Genomic DNA, 27,646 nt, shown 5'->3' on the forward strand with positions numbered 1-27,646 from the left:
AATCTGCATTTTACAGAAGAGGAAACTGATGCTTAGAGAAGTGAAGTGACTGCCTAAGGTCATACGGTAGACAAGTGGGATTAGAACCCAGGACCTCTAACTCCTAGGCCCGTGCTCTTTCGTCCAAGTCGTACTGTTTATTGGGGGGAGATGGATTATAAAGACTGTGAGCCCCATGTGGGACAACCTGATTACTTTGTGTCTACCCCCACTTAGAACAGTGCTTGGTACATAGTAAGCGCTTAACAAATATCGTTACTGTTATTATAAATTGACAAAAATAAAATCAGCAAATCAGAGACTATACAGTTGGGTAATACAGATGTATATGAGCAGCATTGGCTATTAGGATGGCCCAGCTAGGAAAATGGGGGAGGGGCAGGGTACAGTTTTTCTACAACTGTTCTTACCATTGTCAGGAGATTGTCCCCATCTTCCCTCATATTTTCCAAACTCTTAGATCATTCGCATGGCAATTTGTTTATACACACCAGGTTCATTGTCACCATGACAGAACAGTTGGCTGTTTGACATCCTGTAGTCTTGTCAGGCTTTCATTCCTGCGAGATTGCCGAAGGGCTTGGATTGAAGAAACAGGATTCTTCCCAGTTAACGCTACATATCCAAAGTCCTAGGAACAAAGAGAATAATACACCTCTCACACTTTGATTCCCTAATGCTCCTCATCCTACTCTAAGCACTTAGTACAGTGCTGTACACTAGTAAGAACTCAAATGCCATTGATTCACTGTATGTTCAAATGCAGTAGCTGCTGTGCTGCTTAATAATCATAATAATGGCATTTATTAAGCACTTACTATGTGCAAAGCACTGTACTAAGCACTGGGGAGGTTACAAGGTGATCAGGTTGTCCCACGGGGGCTCACAGTCCTCATCCCCATTTTACAGATGAGGTAACTGAGGCACAGAGAAGTTAAGTGACTTGCCCAAAGTCACACAGCTGTCAATTTTAGAGTCACGGTGGTTCCTCTTAGCCTAACGCTTCTTAACCTGGAACTACATGGAGAAGGGGCCGTGACTCCTGTGATCGCTAAATGCTGCCGCAGCGCTTGCTCAGTGTTCAGGGAAGCGTGAGATCCGGCCCTAACGGTTTTCTGTCCTTAACCTGTGCCACCTTGTGTCTGGACAGACCAAGCTGGAGGACTGCCGGAGCATGATTGCAGAGCTCAGGTTAGAACTGAAGAAGGCCAATAATAAGGTGTGTCACACGGAACTGCAGCTCAGCCAGGTCTCTCAGAAGGTAAGGGCTGAGAAGAAGTTGACTTATTGCCATTTGCCTCCCCTCAAAACCCTGCTTCTTGGCGAGATCGATCCATTTGGTGCACAGGAAACTGAGACTCTTCTCACTTAATGACAGGAACATTGGGCCATCCTTTAAGAAAACCCAAAGGTGGATCATTGAGGCTTCTGAAAGCAAATGTCGATTAAAAACATAGCCACTTAGTGGGATTCACCTGCGTTATCCTGGCTTCCCCTAGACCTGTAAAATCCAGTTGATAGGTGCATGTGATCACCAAGGATGCCATCTGGGGTGGGCATCTAGCCTCCCCAAGCTCTGTGCTGGGATGATAGAGGCCAGTCCATCCTTTTGACACTTTACTTCTATCTCTGGCTGCTTTGTGTCACTAGTTGTAGGCACCAAACTCTTCATCTTGAGAGAGAGAGAGAGAGAGTGTCACCTCTTCTAGTTTAGTGTTTGCCATGCACTCTTTCCAGCTTGAACGTCCTCACCCCTGCCTCGTGGTGAGAAATCTAGGTGAGGAACGACCTTATTTTCCTCCCCGTGGACTAAAACAGTACGCTCCGACCTTGTACTTGGCATTTTAAAGTTCCCTCTTACGGCTCCTTGCCCTCTAGAGGTAAACACCTGTTTGTATGTCTTTTTTTGGTTAGCTCTCAAATAGTGAGTCAGTCCAGCAACAGATGGAGTTCTTGAATAGGCAGCTGCTAGTTCTTGGAGAGGTCAACGAGCTGTACTTGGAGCAACTGCAGAATAAGCACGCAGACACCACAAAGGTATGTTGGGGCCAAACTGGTCCTAGAATATTGTTCTGAAGGTTATTTATCTGCTTGCATTAAGACTTGTGTACCACAGAGTTGATCAGCCTCATATGGGTTTGAGAGCGCTTGGTTCACATTGCCCCGACCCTATTCACATTTCTTCCCAAACCATAACCTTTCCTGAAGCACTCTGACATCAGGCTCCGCACTGTAAATAGGATAAACTGAGTCATTTTTCCCTTTTTTTTTTTTTTTTGGTAGTACTTTTTACCTGCCTATGCGCCAGGCACTATACTATATGCTAGGGTCGATAAAAGACAGTTAGGTTGGATACAGTCCCTGTCCCACATGGAGCTCACAGTGTAAGTAGTATTAATCCCCATTTTACAGATAAGGTAACTGAGGCACAGAAGTAAAGTGACTTGCCCCAAAATCAATCATTTGAGTTCTTAGTATGTGCAGAGCACTGAATTACCCGCTTTGGAGAGTACAATACAACAGAATTAGCAGACATGTTCCCTGCCCACAAAACAGACAGGTGGCAGAGGTAGGGTAGAACCCAGGTTGTGTAACTCCCAGACGTTGTGTAACTCCCAGAGCTGTGCCCTTTCCCCTGAGCCATACTGCTGCCTCCCATCCGGTCCTGCATTTTATTGCGAATGAATGCATACAAGGGCAGTCACTTTTCTTTAGATCCACTACAGACTTGGGGGTTAGGAACTCATGCCCTCCTTGTGCAGTGGATGGGAGATTCAGCAGTAGTTAATAGAAGACTTCCTAATATCTTTTCCCATCCTGAATTTAACTGCTAACGAGTACTAGCAGCTGATTAGCGAGGCCAGGAGAAAGTGATCTTCCCTGTAAGTGGTGCCTCACTAGTGAGAACTTTTGCTATATGTAACTTTTATAAATAACCCCAGGTCGGTATTCCCAGACTTTGCTGAGAGTAAATGTTTGTGTCTCTCGTTTCTCCAGTGGATGCATTCTTCTCATGAGAGCTCATCTTAGACTTGTGCTCTATAAAGCATTTTATGTTTCTTCCCTCCTTCTCCTCCTTGCCGCCCTCCCACCCCCTGCCAAAATCCCCCATACTGGGAAAAAGTCATGACACTGAAAAGGTGGAACTCTGACTGGACATTAATCTCTTTTCCCAGATTTCAGCCACCTACTGTCAATAGGCCACTCAGTGACCAGAGTGTAACTCTGGGCCTTTCTTTAGAAAAGAGGATGTGAACACTTGACTGGAGTGTTTAGGGGTTTGGAAACTTGAAGCGTGAGAGCTCTTAGGGTGGAGAATTTTCTTCCTGAATACTGCTCTTTGTGCCGTTAACCCTGTCAATCAATCAATCAATCGTATTTATTGAGCGCTTACTATGTGCAGAGCACTGTACTAAGCGCTTGGGAAGTACAAGTCGGCAACACATAGAGACAGTCCCTACCCAACAGTGGGCTCACAGTCTAGAAGGGGGAGACAGAGAACAAAACCAAACATACTAACAAAATAAAATGAATAGAATAGATATGTACAAGTAAGATAAATAAATAAATAGAGTAATAAATATGTAAAAGCATATATACATATATACAGGTGCTGTGGGGAAGGGAAGGAGGTAAGATGGGGGGGATTGAGAGGGGGATGAGGGGGAGAGGAAGGAAGGGGCTCAGTCTGGGAAGGCCTCCTGGAGGAGGTGAGCTCTCAGTAGGGCCTTGAAGGGAGGCAGAGAGCTAGCTTGGCGGATGGGCAGAGGGAGGGCATTCCAGGCCCGGGGGATGATGTGGGCCGGGGGTCGATGGCGGGACAGGCGAGCAGGAGGCACGGTGAAGAGATTAGTGGCAGAGGAGCGGAGGGTGCGGGGTGGGCTGGAGAAGGAGAGAAGGGAGGTGAGGTAGGAGAGGGCGAGGTGATGGACAGCCTTGAAGCCCAGGGTGAGGAGTCACCCCTTGTAGAGACATTCAATCATATGTATTGAGCACTGACTGTATTCAGAGAGCGCTTAGGAAAGTACAATAGTAACAGAGTTGGTAGACACGTTCCCTGCCCACAGTGAACTTAAAGTCTAGAGGGAGACAGACCTTAATATAAATTATAGCTAGGTACATAAGTTCTGAAGGGCTGAGGAAGGGTTGAATAAAGGTACAAATCCAAGTGTAAGGATGCACTTACTCCCCCTTCCCATCCCCCCCACCCTACCTCCTTCCCCTCCCCACAGCACCTGTATATGTTTGTACAGATTTGTTACTCTATTTTACTTGTACATATTTACTATTCTGTTTTGTTAATGATGTGCATCTAGCTTTACTTCTATTTATTCTGGTGACTTGACACCTGTCCCCCTGTTTTGTTCTGTTGTCTGTCTCCCCCTTCTAGACTGTGAGCCCGTTGTTGGGTCGGGACTGTCTCTATATGTTGCCAACTTGTACTTCCCAAGCACTTAGTACAGTGCCCTGCACACAGTAAGCGCTCAATAAATACGATTGAATGAATGAATGCAGAAGGGGAAGAAAAACCAAATCTTACAGGCCTTCGGTGCCTTGGAGAAGGTTAAACAAATCTTTCTTATGTGGAAAAGTGGCTAAAGCTAGAAGAATCTTGGTGTCCATGCTCAGACCACTAGATGGACACATTTTCCCAGAGTTTTCATAAAGACAGCCTGCTTAGTAGTAGCTCCTCTCCAAACATATGCTTTTGAAACCCATTTGACCTTCCACTACTGGTCCTTGCTCCCAAAGGGGCCTATAATTTTTGAGCGCTTTTAATATCATTGGATTGAAGAACCTCTCCCCTTTTGCTCTAAGAAAAAGATTCTTGCCGGTCCTTTTGACCTAAAAGAAGGGTTTCTGACTTTGTTCACGGTCCTTTTGACCTAAAAGAAGGGTTTCTGACTTCATGGACCGCCCTGCCATCTTCCACCCATTCAGATTCAGTCGGTATCTGGTTGTGGTTACGTGAACACTTCCCATTTTAATAAGAAGGGCAGTTTACTTGGGGATCTGAAATCACACCCCTAAAGCCCTCCTTTCACTCCCCTCTCAGGAAGTGGAAATGATGAAGGCTTCTTATCGAAAAGAACTGGAGAAAAGCAGAAACTATGTCCTCCAGCACAGCCAGCGGCTTGATACTTACCAGAAACGGGTGGTGGAACTGGAATCTCAACTGGCCAAGAAAGATCACCTTCTTTTGGAACAGAAGAAATATTTAGAGGACGTCAAACTCCAGGCAAGGTAGAGTTGTCATTAGCTGTGGGCAGGCTGGGTTCTTGGGTAACTAAGCTGGGGTTCGCTGTTTTGGAAGTGGCTCTGCCCTGCCGAGCATCCTAAGTTTGTCCCGTTCTTTGGGCTTTCAGAGGCCAGCTGCAGGCAGCCGAGAGCAGGTACGAAGCCCAAAAGAGAATTACCCAGGCGTTTGAAATGGAGATTTTAGACTTGTATGGCCAACTGGAGAAGGATGGTCTGTTGAAGAAAATCGAAGAGGAGAAAACGGAAGCAGCTGAAGCAGCAGAAGAAAGGTGAGGAGATTGGGGTTCTGGCACCTGCCAAGTCAAGTCTCCCTTACCTAATTAGTGATTAAAGTGGGCCTTTTTTCAAAAAAAAAAAAAGGGGTATTAAGCCTGTATAAAGTTCTGAGACACTGTACACTGTCCTGAAGTCACACACTGTCTACGTAGGATAGAGGAGAAAATGCATCCTCACGTGAACAGTGCTGTCCCTTTCAATGAATGTTATTTATTGAGCACTGTACTAAGCACTTGGGAGACTACAATACAAGAGATGTTCCCTGCCCATAGTGAGCTTACAGTCTAGAGGACTTCTAGGTCCTGATTTTAGTGGCTGTCAGCACTCCTGGTTCCCATGTCCCACCTAGGCGATCAGTGCGTGTGCTTTATAAATAACTCTGAAAGAGCGGCTTGTAGCTGGGAGCAATTTCAGAGTTGGGTAGCTGGAGCTCCACACTCCCTTCTGAGCAGTGTCTGAGGTACTCTGCCCCTTGTCTGCTGTGTGACCTTAGGCAAGTCATTTAACTTCTCTGTGTCTCAGTTGCCTCATCTGTAAAAGGGGATTAAGACTGTGAGCCCCACACAGGCCAACCAGATTACCTCGTATATAGCCGTGGGACAACCAGATTACCTTGTATATAGTCCATTACTTAGAACAGTGCTTGGCACATAGTAAGCACTTAACAAATGCCATCATTATTATTACCCTAATTTTAACGGTTTATGCTGTGTGTGGTTGTCAGCAGTTGGGGTGGTTAGTGTCTCCACTGAGAACTCCCAAAGCAGTTAATGTGGAATTGGGGATGTGCAGTCCCCTCCATTTAACTTTCTTCATTTAACAAGCATAAGCAATTCTACTTGCCTCTGGCTATCCTCTCCCTCTCCACCTTCCCAGCTCCGATGTGGAAAGGGGACTCCAAACGCATTGGTTTGCTAAGCGCAGTAGTCTTCTTCGTATTCCCAGGGGATTGGTTAGAGAAGCCTGTGGGAGTGAAGTGAAACCACAGATGTCATGTGGCCAGTGGTGAAAATATAGTGACTCAGAGCCATCTGGGCGCTTTGGGGAGCGGGGCAGTGACGAAGATGGGGGTGGGGCTGGGGCCTGCTGCCACTTAATCGTGATAGTAATTATGGTACTTGTTAAATGTTTACTATGTGCTGAGTGCTGTTCTAAGTGCTGCGGTAAGTACAGGTCAGACAGATGGGACACAATCCCTGTTCCACAAAGGGCTCTCACTCTTAATCCCCATTTTACAGATAAGGTAACTGAAGCACAGAGAAGCAGTGTGGTTCAGTGGGAAGAGCACAGGCTTTGGAGTCAGAGGTCATGGGTTCAAATTCCGGCTCCGCCAATTGTCAGCTGTGTGACTTTGGGCAAGTCATTTAACTTGTCTGTGCCTCAGTTCCCTCATGTGTAAAACGAGGATTAAGACTGTGGTCCCCCGTGGGACAACCTGATCACCTTGTAACCTCTCCAGCTCTTAGAACAGTGCTTTGCACATAGTAAGCACTTAATAAATGCCATTATTATTATTAAGTGAAGTGACTTGCCCAAGGTCACACAGCAGGCGTGTGGAGGCAGGATTAGAACCCAGGTCCTTCTTACTCCCAGGCACGTGCTCTGTCCACTAAGCCAAATGTGCTTGTGTTTTTGGGTGCGAATGTCCCGTAATTATTAAACGGATCACCCTGTGGTCCTCAGGAAAATCCAAGTGGGGATGCCTCCCAGTGAGCATTGGCCCATTCAGGGAACAGACTTCCGACCTAGGCATTATTAGCACCATGCTCTAACCAAATGAGCTAACCGGCCACGACTCTGACCCAGTCACGATTCAGGGTCCGGAGAAGCCGAGAACCGGAAAAAAAAAAAAATCGCAGATGCCGAGGGGCGCCGCAGCCAACAGGGCTTCAGGCCGGCCGAAGCGACTCTCACTGTGATGAGTTAAAGTGTGCAATCTTCCCCTCCAAGCAGGCTCGATTGTTGCTGCAAGGACGGCTGCCCCGATCCGGCGGCAGGGTTCAGCGACGAGGCAGCCGGCCGAAACGGCGAGCCCAAGTTCCCCAGGCCCGTCAACACCCGGGGCAGTGGCAGCAGAGGAGGAGCAAGCGGGGGCAGCAGCAGTAGCAGCAGCAGCAGCAGCAGCAGCGAGCTCTCCAGCCCCGAGAAGCCCCCAGGCCAGAGGGTGGGCTTATTCCTCGGCCGCAGGGAGACCACCCCCTTCGAGCCGTCCACCAGCATCCCAGTGACTGTCGGCTCACTCCCCAGCTCCAACAGCTTCCTCGGCATGAAGGCTCGCGAGCTGTTCCGCAACAAGAGCGAGAGCCAGTGCGACGAGGACGGCGGAACCGTGCCCGGCCTTTCTGATGCACTAAAGACCGAACTGAGCAAAGACCCGAGCATGGAAACTAAGGTGACCCCAAGCCTGGACCACCCTCATCCCTCTCCCAAGAACCAGGAAAGTGTTGGACAGCTGCATATCATGGACTACAATGAGACGCATCACGAACACAGTTAAAAGGGACGAGAGTCAATCAGTGTTAAACTTTCAGATTTTTGGCATAGAGCAGGAGGCGCGACTACCAAGTTTAACTAAAAGCTTTCATATTTCCCGGGTCTGAGTGGGTAACCCATACAGGGGAAATGGAACTGAGGTTCTTCTGTTGATTGAGTGAAAGCAGAACGGTTTTCGGATCTGGCAGTGAGGTGCCCATTTTTCACCTTCTCCTCGAAGTCCACTCTTTTTCCAAACTAGCGGCATGTACTAATCCGTGAGACAGATTTGCGTTTGCAAGGATCTCTTTTTCCCCTTTCCTGCTCCTCTCACCAAGTGGTTGCATCCTCAACCTGTGTGCAATATGAGGCCAAATGTAATTTCTGAATCTAACGCACATAACTTTCTGCTTTACTGAAGCTCCATGACATGGCCAGCGTTCAGTTTAGACCAGTTAATTGTTATTGCTGTTGCTGCTGAAGGTGAATCTGGTTTTGTTCCTTTCCAGGAAGCTGTATCCAGAGCTGATTGCCTTCATGTGAAGGCTGTTTTTATTTAGTGTTTGTGGGTTTGGGTTGGATTTTTGTTTTGTTTATTTTTGGGTTGGGGGGGATGGCGGGGATGGGAGGGGAGGAGATCCCTGCTTTCAGGTTCTGAAGGTCAGTGCCTGGAGCAGCAGATCTAGATGCTCAGTGGGGTATTCACCCTTTGTAAATGTCTGCCCAATTTGGGAGGTTTTTTGTTTGAGGGGGAAGGGAGCAGGCTCTACTATGTTTCCTGGAAAGCTGTGTGAACAAACTCTCCTGCCACTTCAAGGATTTGGAGCCAGAATCGTAGAGACCATATTTGCTGACAATTTTACATTTTATTTTATATATTTTTTTTTTTTTTTGTAGAGCACTATCCCTCCCCGCACTACCTCTTATTTATTGGTGTTTGCCTGAAAGCTGGTACTGTTCTGACCACAAACTGGATGGGGTGATGAGAGCTGAGCTCTGGGTAGGGAAGGAACAGCAACCCCTTAAGTGTGAAGTTCTTGGAAGTGTTTAGCATCCATCTCCAAGAAAGCTTTGTGCTGGTTGGGCCTTCCTCCTCCTTTCTTCTCTCTTCTCCCTCCCCACCCTGAAAAAAGTGTATCTCAGCCCCTACTGACAGATCCTCAGATAAGCTCTAAGGCATTCCCTTTATTTTGTGCATCCAGCTGCATGAACCCTGTATTTGTTTTTTTCCCCTGCCCCTCCAGAGACTTATCCTGGCTGCCTCTGAAACGCAAGGAGACTAAAATCTGCAGACTAACTCTGACCACACCTGTCCTATCCACTTCAGGAACTGGGGGTGGGGGGATTGTGTGTGTGGTGTCAGGTGGGGGTTGGAACCAAGCATTTTTAAGTTTCTTTCAACTAACGAAAGGAATATTTGTGTTCAGTGACTGAAGCCGGGAGTAACTTAGCCTGTTACACCAAACTCTTACTCTCCATGGGACAAGCTTTATCACTGCACTGCAACAGTGTTGAAATGGCTTTGTCAGAAGATGTGTATTTTCCCCACTTTAATTGACAGTTAACTGAGCAAATGCTCATTTGCAAGATGTGTACTTCTCTCCCTCTCCCCCTCCCCACCCCCCAAAAAAAATCTAAGTACCTAATTTAAGAGCAGCAATTCTGGCTGAGTCTTGAGGGGGTGGACATCATGAGGGAGAATGGTTTAGCTTGGCCCTAACACCTGGTTTTTTGTTTTTGGTTTTTGTTGATGTTTTTCCCCTCACCTTGATTCAGCCCAACTTAGCAGAGTTTGGTAAAACAAGCATATTTTTGTAAATGCTGCCACTTCCCTGCAGGGAAGAGGCCAACTCACCGGAAAGACTTGAGGCAGGCACCAGATGGACAGAGGTGGTATCCAATATCCCAGCTTTCCCTTCACTGAAAAGTTGTTTATTTAGCCAATGAGTTAATGAAGACAGAGTGGCTTTCTCCCTTCTTTTCCCCACTGCCCAGTGGTTAACAACTTGATGCACTTTGCCATAGAAGTATCCATTTCCTGGGTTAAAACAGGCTGGCTGAACTACATTTCCTCTGATAGGAGACTCTCTGAGTCTTTCAGGCTTCAGAGAGATCCTTTCCCCGTTGCAGTGTTTAGGGGAAGAGGGAATAGGGTTCTTTGTAGCAAATACTTTGGCACTAATGCAGACCTTACCAAGGGGCGCCTTTAATCTCCTAAAGGCATTTCGCACTGGGAAGAATCGGAAACCACTTTAGAAGACTTTTTTCCTATGGACCACAAAGATTATGGAGGAACAGATTTGCCGAGGGTGTGACCTCGTCTTTGTAAATCTCAATCATGAATCTACCGTATGTAGCTAACTTAGCAGTTTAAAGGGATCCCATCTGATTTTTTTTTATAAACTGACTGCTTTTAGTTAAATCTAAAAATGCCGTCTTTGTCGAAGGTTTCAAACTGTTCCCCGCCTCGCTCTTGTAAGCATGTTCAAACAATCCACATCAAATGCCATAAATGCAGACTGCAAGGAAAATGGTACAATCTTAGTGAATGAGAATTGGAATCAAAGGAGGTTTTTGCTGTCCTTATTAGAATGTTCTCAAAATGTCAAGGCAATTGCTTGTGTTTAACTGTGAACAAATAAAAATTTATTGTTTTGCACTACTCTCCTGGGTTGAAGTGAGCTTAGATCAGAGGAGGCAGCAGTAAGACACGTGATGTATGCCAACCTTGGAAAGTTTATAGGTGGAAAGATAGCCTATCCCATATGACTTCCAAAGTGTCCCATCCTCGTGTAACTAAATTCCCAGGCACTCACTTGGTGGTGTGAGCCTCAAAGATTCTCCTTGGGGAGGAGTTGAGTATAGAGCTACTCCACTGTCAAGATTTGGGGGTAAATTATTCCCATCTGTTCAGGGAAAAATGTTCCTGGGGATGTGGAGCAGATGGGAAAATATCCTACTCTGTTTTTGAATGGTAAGATCTTGAACGACCAGGTTTTTTGGGGTGTTTTGTGTGTTTAAAACATCCGCCCAAAGTGTGTTCTCTGAAGGGAGAAATGTCTTTGACCTGTGCTCACAACTGCTGGATCCCAGCCGCTGCTGTCGGGGAGAGTGTGGCATTGTTCTACAAGTGGCCAGGATCCTTCAGGATCCATTCAGTGTGAGTGGAAGAGGCACTTGTTCGGACTTGAATCTTCAGAAATGATTGTTTTCCTTGCCCGAGTTCTAGGACTGCTTTGTGTCCACACTTCCTCACTGCCTCGTTAAAATAGCCACCTAGGCCACAGCATGAGCGACTCTTAAGTATGGCCCTCCCCAGTCTGGGAAGGAGGAGGGTCTGGCCTAGGCCAGTATCATCCTACCCTTTGCAAGCTAGTGCAAATGGAAGTGGGCCTGGGGTCATCCCTGCTCAAGTTGCCCTTGGGGCTGCTAGGACTTGTGTAAAGTTCTTGCTATGGGCAATTATGGCACTGTGCTGCCACTCCCCGCACCCAGTCTCTGGCCTGGAGCCCATGAGATGGGGCCCTTTCACCCTCTGACACCTAAAAGACTTGGTTTACAGCCTGAAAAAAACCTCAGGAGAGACCTCGTTAACTCTTGTAGGCAAGCCTGTCCCTCTAGACAGGAAAAATTTTACCTTGCTTTCCTAACTTTTTAAGGTATTAAGCGCTTATTATATGCCAGGCACTGTTGTAAGACTGGGCTAGATCCGAGATAATCGGGTTGGATACAGTCCCTGTCCCTCATGAGGCTCAGTCTTAATCCTCATTTTACAGATGAGGTAACAGGCATACTGAAGTGACTTGCCTAAGGTCACATGGCAGACAAGTGGCAGATCAGGGATTATTCATTCATTCAATCGTATTTGAGTGCTTACTGTGTGCAGAGCACTGTACTAAGCGCTTGATAAGAACCCAGGTCCTTCTGATTCCCGTGCTCCCTCCACTAGGCCTTGCTGATTTGTTCCTTGTGGCTTTTTTTTCCCTCCCTACTCCCAAGGCAGAGCTCTAGGGTGGGTGGGTTTTTTTGCTTAGTTTTTCTTAGGTTTTCAAGCAGTGTGACTACACCAACATTTCTGGTAAGGAAATTGAATTGCCATTATGTTAATGCCTCTCAAATAAGGAATGGGGAAGGACAAGTGTCGGAGCAGGGCCCCAGCCTTATGTCCCGTGGACCAGTCCCAGAAGTTAGCCAGCCAGAAAGGTAGTGGAGCATTTTATTCTCAACTGTTTTCCTTGAAGCAAGAGACAGAAGCTAAGTCACCTGTGCAAAGGAGAAAACCAACAATCAGACCTCAGTCCTGGCAAGGGACACCTTTCAAGCTGCTGGCTCCCGAGTGACAAGTGGCAGCAGACCTGCACAGCGTCACGGGTTCAGGATAGGCTTGATCATCTGCCTTCCATCCCCTCTCAGAGGAAGTGCTAGCCATCAACCAGTCACCTTTCTTCCAAAGGGGTGGGCTCCATGCAGTCTGAAAACTGGTCTGGTGAATCCTTCACAGTGAGGTGGGAAGCAAGTCCTATCCCCATTTTACAGCAGGGAAAACTGAGGTTCGGTGTCATTTAAACGACTTGCCCAAGATTACCAAGGAGGCCCACTGTTGGGAAAGGGATGAGCCAGGGGCACGGTTGGTTGCTTCACCAGGCGTCAATGGACAGGCTAGCAGATTTCAAAGGATTGAATTGATTTGCTCATGTCTTCCCTCCTGCTCCCCTTTGTTGGAGGAGTGAGGCTCTGAAGGAAACAAGGGAGCACCAGGTGGGAAACAAACAGGTAACTTCTATCCTTCTCTTGGCTTACCCCTCCCTCTAGGGATACCCTCTTCAGCGGAGGCAGGTGAGGGTTGGCTGAAGTGCATGCTGGCAGAGAGGAAGGATGGAATTGGTGGTTGTGAAGTGACATTTTGCCCCAAGAGGTGGTAAGGATGCAGGTGGTGGACTAAGTGGGAGACAAACAAGCAAGCACTGAGAGAAACCACAAACCTCCCCTCGCTGTTTCCGTGAATAGTGACTCAGTATCTACTGCATGGTTATACCAGGAGGTCTCCAGGGAGGCTTGGAATTTCTCCCTAGGTGTGGCCCTCTGGGCGCGGCATCGTCCTGTTTAATGACCCTGTTTGTCTTGCACTTAAGTGAGGTTTGGGTGGCAGTGGTCTGGTAAGTAGGGTTGTGTCTCCCTTCCTCACTGTCCAGGCACTCGGTCTGTGTGCCACTCACTTGCTGCTGCTGCAGGGCTTTACGAGGGAGCTTTTCTGTCTGGGCGATCCATTCTTTCATTAAATCCAGCACGACCGGTATAAGGCTCACCACACCGCCGTAGTGGTTCCTCGCCTCGTCACAGCTCAGGTGGTTCACCACATCGTGGGGGTACCTGAAGGGCAGGAAGAAGGAACAGGACGGTCAATCTGGCTCTGACCATTAGAGGTACCCACGGCTGACCCGGCTCCACCCTCTCTCCCCTTTCCAGTTGCCAACGAGTCGGGCTTACTGCGTTTTGGGGGCTGGGCCCAGGATGAGCAGTTAAGACGGTCCCTACCCTCAGTGTGGGCGTTAGGAGGAAGATCAGAGTGAGAAACAGCGTGGCTTGGTGGATGGATTACGGCCTGGGAATCAAAAGGACGTGGGTTCTAATCCCGGCTTGGCCACTTGTCTGCTGTGTGACCTTGGATAAGTCACTTCTCTTTGCCTCAGTTCCCTCATCTGTAAAATGAGGATTGAGAGTGAGAGCCCCATGTGGGACAGGGACCGTGTCCAACTTAATTAACTTGTATCCTCCCTAGTGCTTTAGGACGGTGCCTGGGCCCACAGTAAATTCTTAACAAGTTTCACAGTTTCTCTGCTTCACACGCTCAGAACCTGAAGAGTCACAGAGTTGCTGTTGCAGAAAGTGGACCTCTTTTCTACCTCTACTCCCAGACCTTCTAACCCTGCCCCAGCTGGGGTGAGTGAATAAATGCAGCAAGGGTAAGAACTCCCCAAAAGATCCCTCTGAAGAACAAGCCCAAGGGTAATGGAGTTGGAAGTTAAATATTGGAGCCGTGCTCTTCCCTTAGAACCAAGACTTAATCCCTGGGCAAAAGGAACTTAGGCTCCTTGGGAGGGCTAGGGCCTAGGGAAGTTGTGAGCTCTTGGGGGTCGGGTCTGGCTATCCCAGAGCACCCCAGACTTTGGTCGGGAGGAGCGGTGACACCTACTTAGCCCTGAGCGTGCTCAGGTCATTGCCGTGGCTGACGAGACTTTTGCATTTCTCAAGGATGGAGTTGGTGGTGGAGGTGCCGGGATGCAGGGTTTCAAACTGCTGGCACAACTTGTTCATCTCCGTGCAGATGTCCAAGAACATGAGCAGGACCCGCTTGTCCGTGCTGTTGTTACAGTGGTGGTCCATGTAGTTCTGTACCTAGTCACAAATACACACATCAACACTCACGCCGGTAGAACTTAGTCCAGTGCTCTGCACAAGGTAAGCCCTCAATAAATACAATTGAATGAATGAATGGACTCAAGATGGGCCACCCAAGCTCACTCTAACAACAGGGGTTTGTTGAGGGGGCCTGCAGTGTTTGGGCCTTTGTCTGTAAAATCCAAAAAAAAAATTGTTTAACTTTTTTCCTTCCTCCCAAGTCAACATGGAGAAGCAGCGTGGCCTAGTGGAAAGTGCCTTGGCCTGAGAGTCAGAGGACCTGTGCTCTTATCCTCCCTGTCACTTCCCTTCTCTGGGTCTGTTCCGTCATCTGTAAAATGGGGATTCAATACCTGTTTTCCCTCCTACTTCAGTTGTATTTGAGCGCTTACTCTGAGTGGAGCACTGTCCTAAGCACTTGGGGAAAGTCCAATACAACATTAAGCAGACACATTTCCTGACCACGACGAGCTTATAGTCCTACTTAGACAAGCCCAGTGTGGGACCTCATTGTCTTGTCTCTCCCTCAGTTCTTAGTATAGTGCTTGGATAGTAAGTGCTTAACAAAAAAAAGACATTATTATTACCATCATTATTAGGCATTCTTTGTACACAACCCTGGGCATCCTGTGTAGCTCTGTGATTTCAGCCAAGGACAGGTGTGGTGTGTTTCTATTGAGAATAATAATAATAATGGTGTTAAGCACTTACTGTGTGCCAAGCTCTGTTCTAAGTGCTGGGGAAGATACAAGGTAATCAGGTTGTCCCACGTGGGGCTCAGTCTTCATCCTCATTTTACAGATGAGGTAATTAAGGCACAGAGAAGTTGTGACTTGCCCCAAGTCACACAGCTGACAAGTGGTGAAGCCGGGATTAGAACCCACGACCTCTGACTCCCAAGCCCGTGCTCTTTCCACTAAGCCACGCTGCTTCTGTTGCCTTGTAGCCTCTGGTTTCAGCAGGCCAGGGCCACCTCTCTACCCTTTCTCCCTTGGTAACATAATCCTTGATTGCAACTTGAATCTCTGACCCTGTTGTTCCGATGATCTATTTGCCTTTCTTGCTACAGCAGGCAGAGGTGCCTGCTAGCTGAAATGATTGAGGTTCTGTCAGAGCATCTTCCAGCTGGTTTGGAGGTCATCCAGTCTATCCCCCTGCCCCCTAATGCTTTCTAGAGTTATGGCTGTCACTGACATTCTCAATAAGTGCTAGGGAGGAGCAGTGCGGCTCAGTGACTGTGAGCCCCTTGTTGGGTCGGGACCGTCTCTGTATGTTGCCAACTTGTACGCCCCAAGTGCTTAGTACAGTGCTTTGCACACAGTAAGCACTCAATAAATACGATTGAATGAATGAATAGAGCATGGGCTTGGGAGTCAGAAGGACACGGGTTCTAATCCGAGCTCCACCACATGTCTGCTGTGTGGCCTTGGGGAAGGCACTTCACTTCTAGGGACTGTCTCTATATGTTGCCAATTTGTATTTCCCAAGCGCTTAGTACAGTGCTCTGCACATAGTAAGCGCTCAATAAATATGATTGATGATGATGGGCCTCAGTGCCCTCATCTGTAAAATGGGGATGATTGTGAGCCCCATGTGGGAGAGGGACCGTGTTCAACCTGATGAACTCACCCCAGCGCTTAGAACAGTGCTTGGCACGTAGTAAGCTCTTAACCATTTTTTTAAGGGACTGAGTTTATTGTGGCCAGGGAATGTGTCTGTTTCTTGTTACCTTGTACTCTCGCAACTGTTTAATACAGTGCTCTGCATACAGTAAGCAGCGTGGCTCAGTGGAAGGAGCCCGGGCTTTGGAGTCAGAAGTCGTGGGTTCAAATCCCGGCTCCGCCACTTGTCAGCTGTGTGACTTGGGGCAAGTCACTTCACTTCTCTGTGCCTCAGTTCCCTCATCTGTAAAATGGGGATTAAGACTGTGAGCCCCCGCTTGGGACAACCTGATCAGCTTGTAACCTCCCCAGCGCTTAAAACAGTGCTTTGCACATAGTAAGTGCTTAATAAATGCCATTATTATTATTAATAATAATAAATATTGACCTTCTTGGGCAAGTCACCCCAGCACTAAGAACCCTTAGACTCACAAAGTCCTACCATCTAATCTCAGTCTCTCCTGCTTAACAAATACCACATTTTTTTGTTAGTTACCCTGGGGGGTCCACAAAGAAAAGGGGGTTGTATCTGAAAGGTTCTGACTCTCTGGCTTAATGGTCACTCTTGCTGCTGCTTGTTTGCAGAGATAGTTGCATGATGGAATTGGGGAGAGCTGCCAGCTGAAGTCCCTATGCCGTTCTCTTATGGGGCAGGGCAGACTTGCCTTTCTAAATTGTAGCATCCCTGACTGCTTGGGCAGAGAGGGGCATAAGTTGCTACCCCAAACCAGGAACTCAGCCCCAGTGTTGGAGCGACACGGGGATCCTAACACAAGAAGGGAATCCAGACCTTTCCTTCTCGACAGGGCTGGGAAACTAGGCTGTGTCAATAAAATCCTTTCAATAGAGATTTGTCCCTATCTCGCTAAGACAGTATTGATTCAGCATTAACAAAGAGGCTGAGGGCTTGTGCCCTCCCTACCTGCCCGATGCTTGAAACAGGCCTGATCTTGTCGTGGGCATTCTCTCGGGTGTGCTCCAAGGCCATGACGAAAGTGAACTGCTGCTGCTGGAAGAGTTTGTATGTCTGCTCTATGTTCCGCAGAAATTCCTTCACTTCGTCTATTTTCCTCCTAGATGGACATAAGAAAGATGAGGAGGAGTGGGACCCTGTCTTTTGAGCCCAGGGGAAGGACAGGATGCTAACTTTGACATGAGTGAACACGTGTGCACTCTGCGTGTGTTCTAGGGGTCTCAGGCTTCAATAATAATTGTAGTATTCAACCACTTAGTGTGTGCCAGACACTGCACAAAGCACTGGAGTAATAATAATAATAATAATGATGATGGCATTTATTAAGCACTTACCATGTGCAAAGCACTGTTCTAAGCGCTGGGGAGGTTACAAGGTGATCAGGTTGTCCCACGGGGGGCTCACAGTCTTAATCCCCATTGTACAGATGAGGTAACTGAGGCACAGAGAAGTTGTGAGTTGCCCAAAGTCACACAGCTGACAAGTGGCGGAGCCGGGATTTAAACCCATGACCTCTGACTCTAAAGCCCGTGCTCTTTCTACTGAGCCACGCTGCTTCTCGTGCCACACTGCTTCTCGTGTAGGTACAAGCTAATTGTGTTGGACACAGTCCCTGTCCCACAGAGCTCGCAGTCTTGATCCCCATTTTACAGATGAGGTAACTGAGGCACAGTGAAGTTGACTTACTCAAGGTTACACAGCAGATGTGGCAAAGTCAGGATTAGAACCCAGTACCTTCTGACTCCTGGGCCCATACTCTATCCACCAGGCCACGCTGCTGTATGGAAGTCCCCAACTGTAGCAACAAGCTGTGTGGACAACAGTCTGTGCTGTGGACCTGCATGGCTGTTGCCATCAAAGTGGGGAGACAGTAGTTTAGTGGACTGGCCAGTTAACCGAATCATTATTATTATTATTGTTGTTGTTATTATCATAGTGCTTACTATGTCAAACACTATACCAAGTGTTAGTGGCCCTGGGAGCCAAAAGGTCCTACATGGGGCTCATATAGGAGGGAGAACAGGTACTGAATCCCCATTTTGCAGATGTGGGAACTGAAGCACAGAGAAATGAAGTGACTTGCCTCAGCTTAAGTAGCAGGTAAGTGTAGAGTCGGAATTAGAACCCAGGTCCTCTGCCTCCCATGTCCATGATCTTTCCATTAGGCCACACTGCTTCTCTTAGTTGAAATAGTTTGGCTACCCAAGCACCAAGTACAGTAGTCTGCGCGCAGCACTCAAATGATATTGTTTACTGAGCAAATTGGAGTGCGTCTGGCCAAGCTATCCGAACACAATTTCATCTTGTTATAATAATGGTATTAAGTGATTGCACTGAGGTAGAGACAAGATGAACAGTTCAGACACAGTCACAGTTCTATATGGGACTCCCAATCTAAGGAGAGAAGATAGATTGTCCCATTTTACAGATAAGGAAACTGAAGTTCGGCAGCAGGATGGTGGCAAGCTGGGATTACATTCCAGGACTCCTGGTGCCATGCTCTCTTCATGGGGTCTTGTTACCAACTATCCAGGCCTCCTATGATGTGAACTCCTTTAATTTAGTCAGATTTCTAGTGCAGTATCTTCAAGCATCATCTGGCCTTTAGATATGGGTTTCTTAAAGTTCCCTTTCCCCTTCTAGCCTATAAGCTTATTGTGGGCCAGTAACATGTTTTGCTGTCTGTCTCCCCCTTCTAGACTGTGAGCCCGTTGTTGGGTAGGGACCGTCTCTATATGTTGCCAACTTGTACTTCCCAAGCGCTTAGTACAGTGCTCTACGCACAGTAAGCGCTCAAATACGATTGAATGAATGTCTACCAACTCAGTTGTATTGTACTCTTACCAGGAGCTTAGAATAGTGCTCTGCACACAGTGTTTAATGTATGCAGAGATTTTATTAAATCCCATTCATTAATTGATTTCAGGAATTATGGAGGCACTGGATTGTGTAGAAAGGAGGGTACCCTTGATGGGGTAGTTAGGACATTTTTTTTTTCATAAAAGCCTATATTATTCTATCCTGCCCCTGAGCTCAGGATGACCCAAAGCAACCCAGGAAAGGGGAAGAGTTTTATTTGATCATGGACACTGGATAGAAAGGGCCCCAGGCTTCCTCTTTTTTGAGGGAATCTCTAGTAGCTAGACATTCAGTGCCCATGGTGGAAGCACTGTACTGTGCAGAACACTGTACTAAGCACTTGGGAGAGTACAATACAATAGGGTGAATACAGGCGATCCCCGCCTACAGTGAGCTTACAGTCATGAAGGGGAGACAGACACTAAACTAGATAGGGGAAATTATAGAGTGTAAGGATATGTACTTGTTATCAATGATAATACCAGGGCTGCCTAAACATGGTTGCTCCCTCCATGGGGAGAGACAACCACCCCTTCTCCAAGATCATCTTATTTCTCCTCATAATTTCTCCCCATTTTCTAGATGAAAAACTGAGTTCCATTTATGGTCTCCCAGGGCATCAGGGACTAAAGACCAACCACTGAAGCCCGAGGAAAGGATTGACATTTAGGGTGGTGTGACGTACTTCGGAACGAACACCCCCTTCAAAGAAGGTAGGGAAAGTAGTAATATTAATAATTATGGTATTCGTTAAGCACTTACTATGTGCCGGGCATTGTACTAAGTGCTAGGTGGATACAGGCAGATTGGGTTGGACACAGTTCCTGTCCCACATGGGTCTCAGTCTCAATCCCCAGTTTACAGATGAGGTAAGTGAGGCCCAGAGGAGCAAAGTGATTTGCCCAAGGTCACGTGGCAGAGAAGTGGCAGAGCTGACACTAGACCCCATGACTTTCTGACTTCCAGATTGGGGCTCTCTCTACTACGCCATGCTACTTCCCCGTGTAGCACATGAAGGAAAAACAAGCCCTTTTAGCTTGACAGGTTCCTGCCAGGCAGAGTGGGGGATGAAAAGGGAAAGCGCCGCCACCTCAGACCTCTAAAGCAGTAAGTCAGCGAAGTCATAATGAAGGAAAGAAAGCCAGGAGGGACCACTGACAATCAGATGCAATAAACCCGAGTGGGTCTACTGTAAACATAATGGGGCAATGTATCACGGAGCTGTCCTGAAAAGGCCCGAGGGAGCCATACTTCTATATTAGCCAGTGAGAAGCAAGGCTGGGGCCCAAATGGGTTCAGCTTTGGCTTCTGAGAGGAAACGAAAGCTGGAAGGGGAAGGAGGTGGAAAGGGGGACGCAGAGAAAGGTTTCTGTGGGAGAAAGGGGAGTTAACTTCGGGTCTTTAGGAAGAGGGACTGAAACCCTGGCCCCAGATCTGGGTAAGAAGCTGAGGAGATGGTTAGGGGGAAGGGAGAAGATGCTCAGGATCTGAATAATGATGGCATTAAGCGCTTACTATGTGCAAAGCACTGTTCTAAGCACTGGGGAGGTTACAAGGTGATCAGGTTGTTCCACGGGGGGCTCAGTCTTAATCCCCATTTTACACTTGAGGCAACTGAGCTACAGAGAAGTTGTGACTTGCCCAAAGTCACACAGCTGACAGTTGGTGGAGCTGGGATTTGAACCCATGACCTCTGACTCCAAAGCCCGGGCTCTTTCCATTGAGCCATGCTGCTTCTCTAATGCTTAAGAAGAGACCCAGCAGTAACCAGCTGATCAAAGAATCAACCAATAATGTTCTCTAAGCACATACTGTTTGCAGATTATTATAATAATAATGATGGCATTTGTTAAGCGCTTACTACGTGCCAAGCACTGCTTAAGGAGCTGGGGGAGATACAAGATAATCAGATTGTCCCACCTGGAGCTCACAGTCTTAATCCTCATTTTACAGATGAGGTAACTGAGGCACAAAGAGTTATGAGACTTGCCCAAAGTCACATAAATGCTTGGCAGAGTACAGTAGGAATAGAAGACATAATCCCTTTCTCTTTCATTGCCAACCCTTTTCCCAGCCTCCGTACTACCTCTCCCTTCCATATAGGTCTGACTATCACTCATTCATTCATTCACTAGTATTTATTGAGTGCTTACTGTGTGCAGAGCACTGTACTAAGCACTTGAGAAGTGCAATTCGACAACAGAGACAATCCCTACCCAACAATGGGCTCACAGTCTAGAAGGGGGGCAACAGACAACAACACAAGTAGACAGGCATCATTAGCAACAATATAAATAGAATTATAGATATATACGCATCATTAATAAAATAAATAGAATAATAATGTATGTATATATATATATGTATATATGTATATATACTCTCTCCACCTTTAAAGCCTTAAGGTCACACATCATCCAAGAACTTTTCCTGATTAAGTCCTCTTACCCTGCTTCTGCATAGTCTATGCAGTTGGATCCATATCCTTTTACCCCTTGATAGTCACCCCACCCTCAGCATTTATGATCCCACCTTTACCTTATATTGTTTGCCTCCCCCTCTAACCTTTAAGCTCACAGGCAGGGAATGTGACTCTGTCCTGTCTCAGGTGCTTAGTACAGGGCTTTACACCCAGTAAGTACTCATAAAATACCACTGATTGATTCAAAGAGCTTATGATCCAGTAGGGGAGACAGATGCAAAATCACAGATAATAGGCAATAAAAGTTTATAAAGATATGGACATAAGTGTTGAGGGGGTTGAGTGCCCAAGTACTTAGGCAATGTGGAAGTGCTCAAGTAGTAAGTGAGGATGTGGAGATGAGACTAATCAGGGATGGCCTCCCGAAGGAGATGTGTTTTCAGAAGGACTTTGAAGATGTACAGGTCGCTGATGGGAGAGGTGAAGGCTCGTGGCTCAGTGGAAAGAGCACAGGCTTTGGAGTCAGAGGTCATGGGTTCAAGTCCTGGCTCCGCCACTTGTCAGCTGTGTGACTTTGGGCAAGTCACTTCACTTTTCTGGGCCTCAGTGACCTCATCTGTAAAATGGGCATTAAGACTGTGAGCCTCCAGTGGGACAACCTGATCACCTTGTAACCTCCCCAGCGCTTAGAACAGTGCTTTGCAAATAGTAAGCGCTTAATCAATGTCATTATTATTATAATGGAGAAAACTTCTCCAGAGTCTTGCCTCTGAGGGAAATTGAAGTCAAATGAGCCTGCCCCCCGCCTGGTTAAAATCAGTTGGCCCCAACAAGATACAACCAAAGTCGGGAAGGGACCCCAAGTATCCCCCTCCTAACCCCAAAGTGATTCAGCAGTGGTAGTAGTAGTAGTAGTGGTGGTGGTATTTAAGAGCTTACTATGTGCCAGGCACTGTATTAAGTGCTCGGGTGGATATCAATCAATCAATCGTATTTATTGAGTGCTTACTGTGTGCAGAGCACTGTACTAAGCCCTTGGGAAGTACAAGTTGGCAACATATAGAGACAGTCCCTACCCAACAGTGGGCTCACAGTCTAGAAGGGGGAGACAGCCAACAAAACCAAACATATTAACAAAATAAAATAAATAGAATGGATAGGTACAAGTAAAATAAATAAGTAAATAGAGTAACAAATACATGCAAACATATAATAGAGTAATAAATCTGTACAAACATATATACAGGTGCTGTGGGGAGGGGAAGGAGGTAAGGCTGGGGGGTTGAGGAGGGGGAGGAAGGGCAGAGGAAGAAAGGGGCTCAGTCTGGGAAGGCCTCCTGTCTCCCTATATTTATTGAGTGCTTACTATGCGAAGGGCAGTGTACTAAGCGCTAGGGAGAAAACGAGATAACAATAAACAGACACATTCCCTACCCACAACGAGCTTACAGTCTAGAGAAGCAGCGAGGTTCAGTGGAAAGAGCCCGGGCTTTGGAGTCAAAGATCGTGAGTCCAAGTCCCGGCTCTGCCAATTGTCAGCTGTGTGACCTTGGGCAAGTCACTTCACTTCTCTGTGCCTCAGTTACCTCATCTGTAAAATGGGGATTAAGACTGTGAGCCCCCCGTGGGACAACCTGATCACCTTGCAACCTCCCCAGCAAATCGGGTAGTGCACGGTCCCTGTTCCACATGGGGCTCACAGTCTCCATCCCCATTTTACAGGTAAGGGAACTGAGGCATAGTGAAGTGACTTGCCCAAGGTCACAAAGCAGACTAGCTGGGATTAGAACCCAGGTCCTTCTGACTCTCAGGCCCATGCTCTATCCGTTAGGCCATGCTACTTCTCTGTAGCGCTCTGGGCAGGTGCTACCTGAGGAATACACCCCGCTCAAAGCTGACAGGGCTTAGTTAGGTTCCTGTCTCCCCTGGGTTTTGAGGGAAGTCATTAACTGTGGTCTTCGCTCTTGTATGTTTCTCAAGAGCCCAGTTCAGTGTTCTGCAAAGTAAGAGTTCAAAAGGTGTTGCTACTATTGCTACTAAGAAGGGAAGTTCTTAATCTAATCTGGCCTGCCTAAATCTTTCCACTCCCAAACTTCCAGGTCTATGGAGTTGAATTTTAATTATCTGGTGGAGAGCAGGACAGTCATTCTGTTAGCTGTGGACACTATTGCTTCCTGGTCTGCCAAAGGCTTTAGGTCTTTCTTTTCTTGATCAAGGAAGATGGAAACCATCTTTTAGTTTTTTATTTTTTCCCCACTTGTGACATGCCCAATCTGTGTTAAGAGCCAGCTGAAATAAGCTATCCTAAGTGATTTGCCTCCTTACCAGATCTGGAATGAGAGTCTGGGTAATAAAACTCATCTAAATGAAAGACTCAGGGCAGGGTACTCGCTCTCCATTTGGGCTGGAAGGGGAATGATTAGCCTGCAGGAAGCTAGCTTGAATAGATTCATATGTTTCAGAGTAGCAAAAGGAGATTACATCATTGTTCTGGAAAATGCCTAGGGCTTCAAATAAATGAGGGGAAAATACAAGCCATTTTAGAGATGTCCGGGAAGTTAAGTGCAACGTTTTCGCTAATCACAAGATGAACAGAGTTCTTTTGAGTTCAAGCGATTTTTTTGTTGCAAAGCTTTCTATTATTTGTTTAATGTATAAAGTTGACATGCTGTAAAGTTTTCCTATCAATCAATGGTACTTATTGAGTTCTTACTATGTGCAGAGCACTGTACTAAGTGCTTGCTAGAGTACAATGCAAGAGAGCTGCAGACACGTTCCCTGCTCACAGTGAGTTTACAGTCTAGAGGGGGAGATATGCCCAAGTGTGCCATAGTCAGGCTCTCTCTCTACCTCTTTAGAGCATAGGCCTGGGTTCTAATCCTGACTCTACCACTTGTCTGCTGTGTGACCTTGAGCAAGTCACTTCATTTCTCTGTGCCTCAATTACTTCAAATGTAAAACAGGGATGATGATAGGGAGCTCCATGTGGGATAGGGACTGTGTCTGACCCGATTTGCTTGTACTACCTCAGCGCTTAGCACAGTGTCTGCACCTATTAAGTGCTTAACAAATACCATATTATTATTATTATTACTATTATTTGGAGCTTTTAGCCATAGAACTAGTAATGGCTTCACACTCAGGCTACGTAGCCTATTTCTTTGACTAGAAGGCATTTCTTACTCCAGTTTCTGGGCAATCATTCCTAGTATTAAAGCATGTGGCAAACAGGAGTGGTTTGCTTGTGACAGGCTTCGTTATACCTTCTGCAGCACTTTAAAGCAGAAGGTTGATACTCTCCCAAGAACTTAGTACAGTGCTCTGCACAGAATAAGTGCTTAATAAAATACCGTTGATTGACTGAAGTCATTACCCTGACTTGGCAATGAAGGAAACTGAACCATAAAAGGGCATGATTAGCCCACAGGAGTCTTTGCAGGTTTAAAAGAGAGGAGCATCCATATCCAGTTTTCTCCATCATGAAGCTGCTTATTCGGCGATGGACCTAAGTCTGTAGAGCCAACACTGGATTCAAACTTTGCTGCAGCTTTGTATTTAAAGTTAATTGGCTGAGCCTGGTTTATTGTTACCTATCTTGCTTACCTAATCTCCCAAAGCTAGAAAGCCAGCTGGTGAATTAAGAATTCATCTTCTATTTTCCTGATTTTTTTAAATGGCTTTTAAGTGCTTGCTGTATGTCAGCACTAAGCACTAAGCAATTGGGTTGATACAAGATAATCAGTTTGGGTCTGTCCATGTCCCCTGTGGGGCTAGCAGTCTTAATCTCCATTTTACAAGTTGAAGTAATTGAGGCATAGAGAGGTTAAGTGACTTGCCCAAGATCACACAGCAGACAAGTGGCAGAGCCAGGTTTGGAACCCAGATCCTCTGACTCCCGTGCCCCTACTTTTCAGTGAGGAAAAAATGTGATGGGAAAAATGTTAGTACCCTTCTACTCTGACACTAACAATAATACGTCCTTGAATTGAGAAAACAGTAAAACTGATCACTCTGTTAAAGAAAATTCCATTTCTAATTATAAAAAGGGGAATTGGGTGATACCACTGGCCAGAACAATCTCAAAGTGAATGTTTCAAAGTTTTTCCAGGCTGATTTGGCTACGACTTAATGAACTGCATTAGTACCAGATTCCTTCATGCATTTTAAGAAGGTGTTTGGGGACAGGGACTGGGTTTGATTCTTTTTTTCAAACCTGTTCACTCCATCAATGTTCATGCCCCCTCCACCCTCCATTTCTTGCTCTGTGATTACCCTAAGTACAAGTGGCTTCATGAGGATTTCAGGACCTGTGGCAGGTCTCTCCCCCGCCCCCTGGCCTTTTTCTCTTTCCCCTTCTCTCTCTCCCCTCTTTTTCTCTCTTCCCCCCTTTTCCCTCTACTTCTCCCCCCCATCTTTCTTCCCTCTCTCTTTCCCCTTTCTTATGCTCCCCCCCTCCTTTTTGTGCTCTCTCTCAAACAGTTTTGTTAAATGATTCCTCTGCATTTGGGGTGGCTCCTATGGAAGTAGTGGAATTACATGACTTGAGGAATATGAACAATAATGCTGACAAGTTTTAGAAAGGCAAAGACTAGCATTGGTGTCATCACCTCGCTTAGAAATAGCATGACGAAGCTAGGTCCCTATCATGTGTACCGATACTAAGGGGGAGGGACTCCAAAGTTAGTGTTGCTTTGCTTCCCTAGTAGTAGGGCTTTCAGGGTGAGATGCCCTTTCCTTTTTAATTTTTAAAAAGTGTCTGTTAAACCTTACTATGTGCCAGGCACTGTAGCACTAGAGAAGACATAAGGTAATCAGGTTGGATACAGTCCTTGGCTCATATGTGGCTTATGGTCTTAATCCCTATCTTGCAGATGAGGAAACTGAGGCACAGAGAAGTGAAATGACTTGCCCAAGGTCACACAGCAGACAAGTGGTGGAGCCAGGATTAGAACTCAGGTCCTTCATATTCCCGGGCCGGTGCTCTATCCACCAGGCAACGCTGCTTCTCTGATGGGCACATTCCCCAACCTTTCTCCCTTCGGCTGATTACAGAGAGTTGTCACAGGCACTTCTGTCTGGAGGTCCTAACTAGGACTGTATTTTTTTTATGGCCCTCCTATGCAAATGCTGACTTCTCCAGACCATCATCCCTGAGCCTGAGGCCAGGGCTGGACTTCTGTCTGCCGGAGTTTCAAGCTGCCTTGAACTGCTTAGCTCTGCTTCATCCTCCCTTCCGCTCCTATTCCCTCCCTCTCTTTTAAATGTAGCTGATCCAGATGGAAAATGCCTCTTCCTCCCCATCAGCTCCCTCTGAAGCTTTAGCCCGCTGCTCTCCCACCCCTCAACTCGACCAGCTGTAGGGAGGGGAGGTCCAGCCCCCCACTTTGCTGCCCCCCAGCCCGGAGTGCACATGGGACCCAAGCATCTTGCTTTCCAGCTCTAGAGCTCTCTCTGCTCACTTCTCAGGTACGTGATGCTCTAAGAAGGTTCTCATTCCCCCTCCCCAAGCCCCCTCCCACCTCCCCACTTTACCCAGCCATGTTCCTGATGTGCTGGTGGCCTGGGAACAAGGTGGAACTGCTGTGCCTCAGCCGAACCCTGTGGCCTCCCGGGAGCCTGGCTGACACTGGCGAGTGGAAACTGAGGCTGGTGTAAGGATGGAGAGCTGGGGGGGCGGGGACTTCGGGGATTGTTTCCGCCGCTGCCATGGCAACGGGTCACGTGGCAGACCCAGCTAGGCCTGGAATCTTGGACAATGACCAAATCCTGGGGCCAGAGTGAGGGGGGAAAGTGACTATGTGGTCAACCCCCCCGGGATGGAAAGGTCAATTTGCTCAGGGCTTGGTCAGCAGTGGGAAGCAGCAGGGCCTAGTGGATACAGCACGGGTCTGCGAGGCAGAAGGTCATGGGTTCTAATCCTCCCCCCTGCCACATGTCTGCTGGGTGGCCTTGGGAAAATCACTTCTCTGGGCCCCAGTTACCTCATCTGGAAAATGGGGATTGACTGTAAACCCCACATGGGACAGAGACTGTGTCCAAACCAATTCAGCGTGGCTCAGTGGAAAGAGCCCGGGCTTGGGAGTCAGAGGTCATGGGTCCGAATCCCGGCTCCACCACATGTCTGCTGTGTGACCTTGGGTAAGTCACTTAACTTCTCGGAGCCTCAGTTTCCTCATCTGTAAAATGGGGATGAAGACTGTGAGCCCCATGTGGGACAACCTGATCACCTTGTATCCCCCCCAGCGCTTAGAACAGTGCTTTGCACATAGTAAGCGCTTAACAAATGCCATCATTATTATTATTATTGTTATTCGAATCCCAGCT

The 27,646-nt window shown here is 47.1% G+C and overlaps 2 protein-coding genes across 5 annotated transcripts in view; one reads left to right on the forward strand and one right to left on the reverse strand.

Moving 5' to 3' along the window:
- Positions 1-10,670, forward strand: part of TSC1 (TSC complex subunit 1) — a 49,466-nt gene extending 38,796 nt beyond the window's left edge. For 3 of the 4 annotated variants that reach the window (XM_038744699.1, XM_038744700.1, XM_038744701.1), the window contains exons 19-23: positions 1,151-1,261; positions 1,915-2,037; positions 5,057-5,244; positions 5,367-5,528; positions 7,486-10,670. In XM_038744699.1, the coding sequence (XP_038600627.1) occupies positions 1,151-1,261; positions 1,915-2,037; positions 5,057-5,244; positions 5,367-5,528; positions 7,486-8,032 (1,131 nt within the window). In that variant the 3' untranslated portion in view covers positions 8,033-10,670. The remainder of the gene's footprint in view (positions 1-1,150; positions 1,262-1,914; positions 2,038-5,056; positions 5,245-5,366; positions 5,529-7,485) is intronic. The other variant, XM_038744702.1, reaches the window with a different exon arrangement.
- A 1,539-nt stretch (positions 10,671-12,209) lies between these two features.
- SPACA9 (sperm acrosome associated 9) lies at positions 12,210-26,998 on the reverse strand. The gene is made up of 5 exons (XM_038745759.1): positions 26,855-26,998; positions 16,990-17,140; positions 14,201-14,403; positions 13,224-13,377; positions 12,210-12,270 (listed from the first exon to the last, which is right to left on the reverse strand). The coding sequence occupies exons 1-5, from the start codon at positions 26,860-26,862 to the stop codon at positions 12,262-12,264; spliced, it is 525 nt and encodes a 174-aa protein (XP_038601687.1). The 5' UTR covers positions 26,863-26,998; the 3' UTR covers positions 12,210-12,261.
- Positions 26,999-27,646: the final 648 nt, after the last annotated feature.

The sequence above is a fragment of the Tachyglossus aculeatus genome, chromosome 4, assembly GCF_015852505.1.
Source record: "Tachyglossus aculeatus isolate mTacAcu1 chromosome 4, mTacAcu1.pri, whole genome shotgun sequence".
NCBI lineage: Eukaryota > Metazoa > Chordata > Mammalia > Monotremata > Tachyglossidae > Tachyglossus > Tachyglossus aculeatus.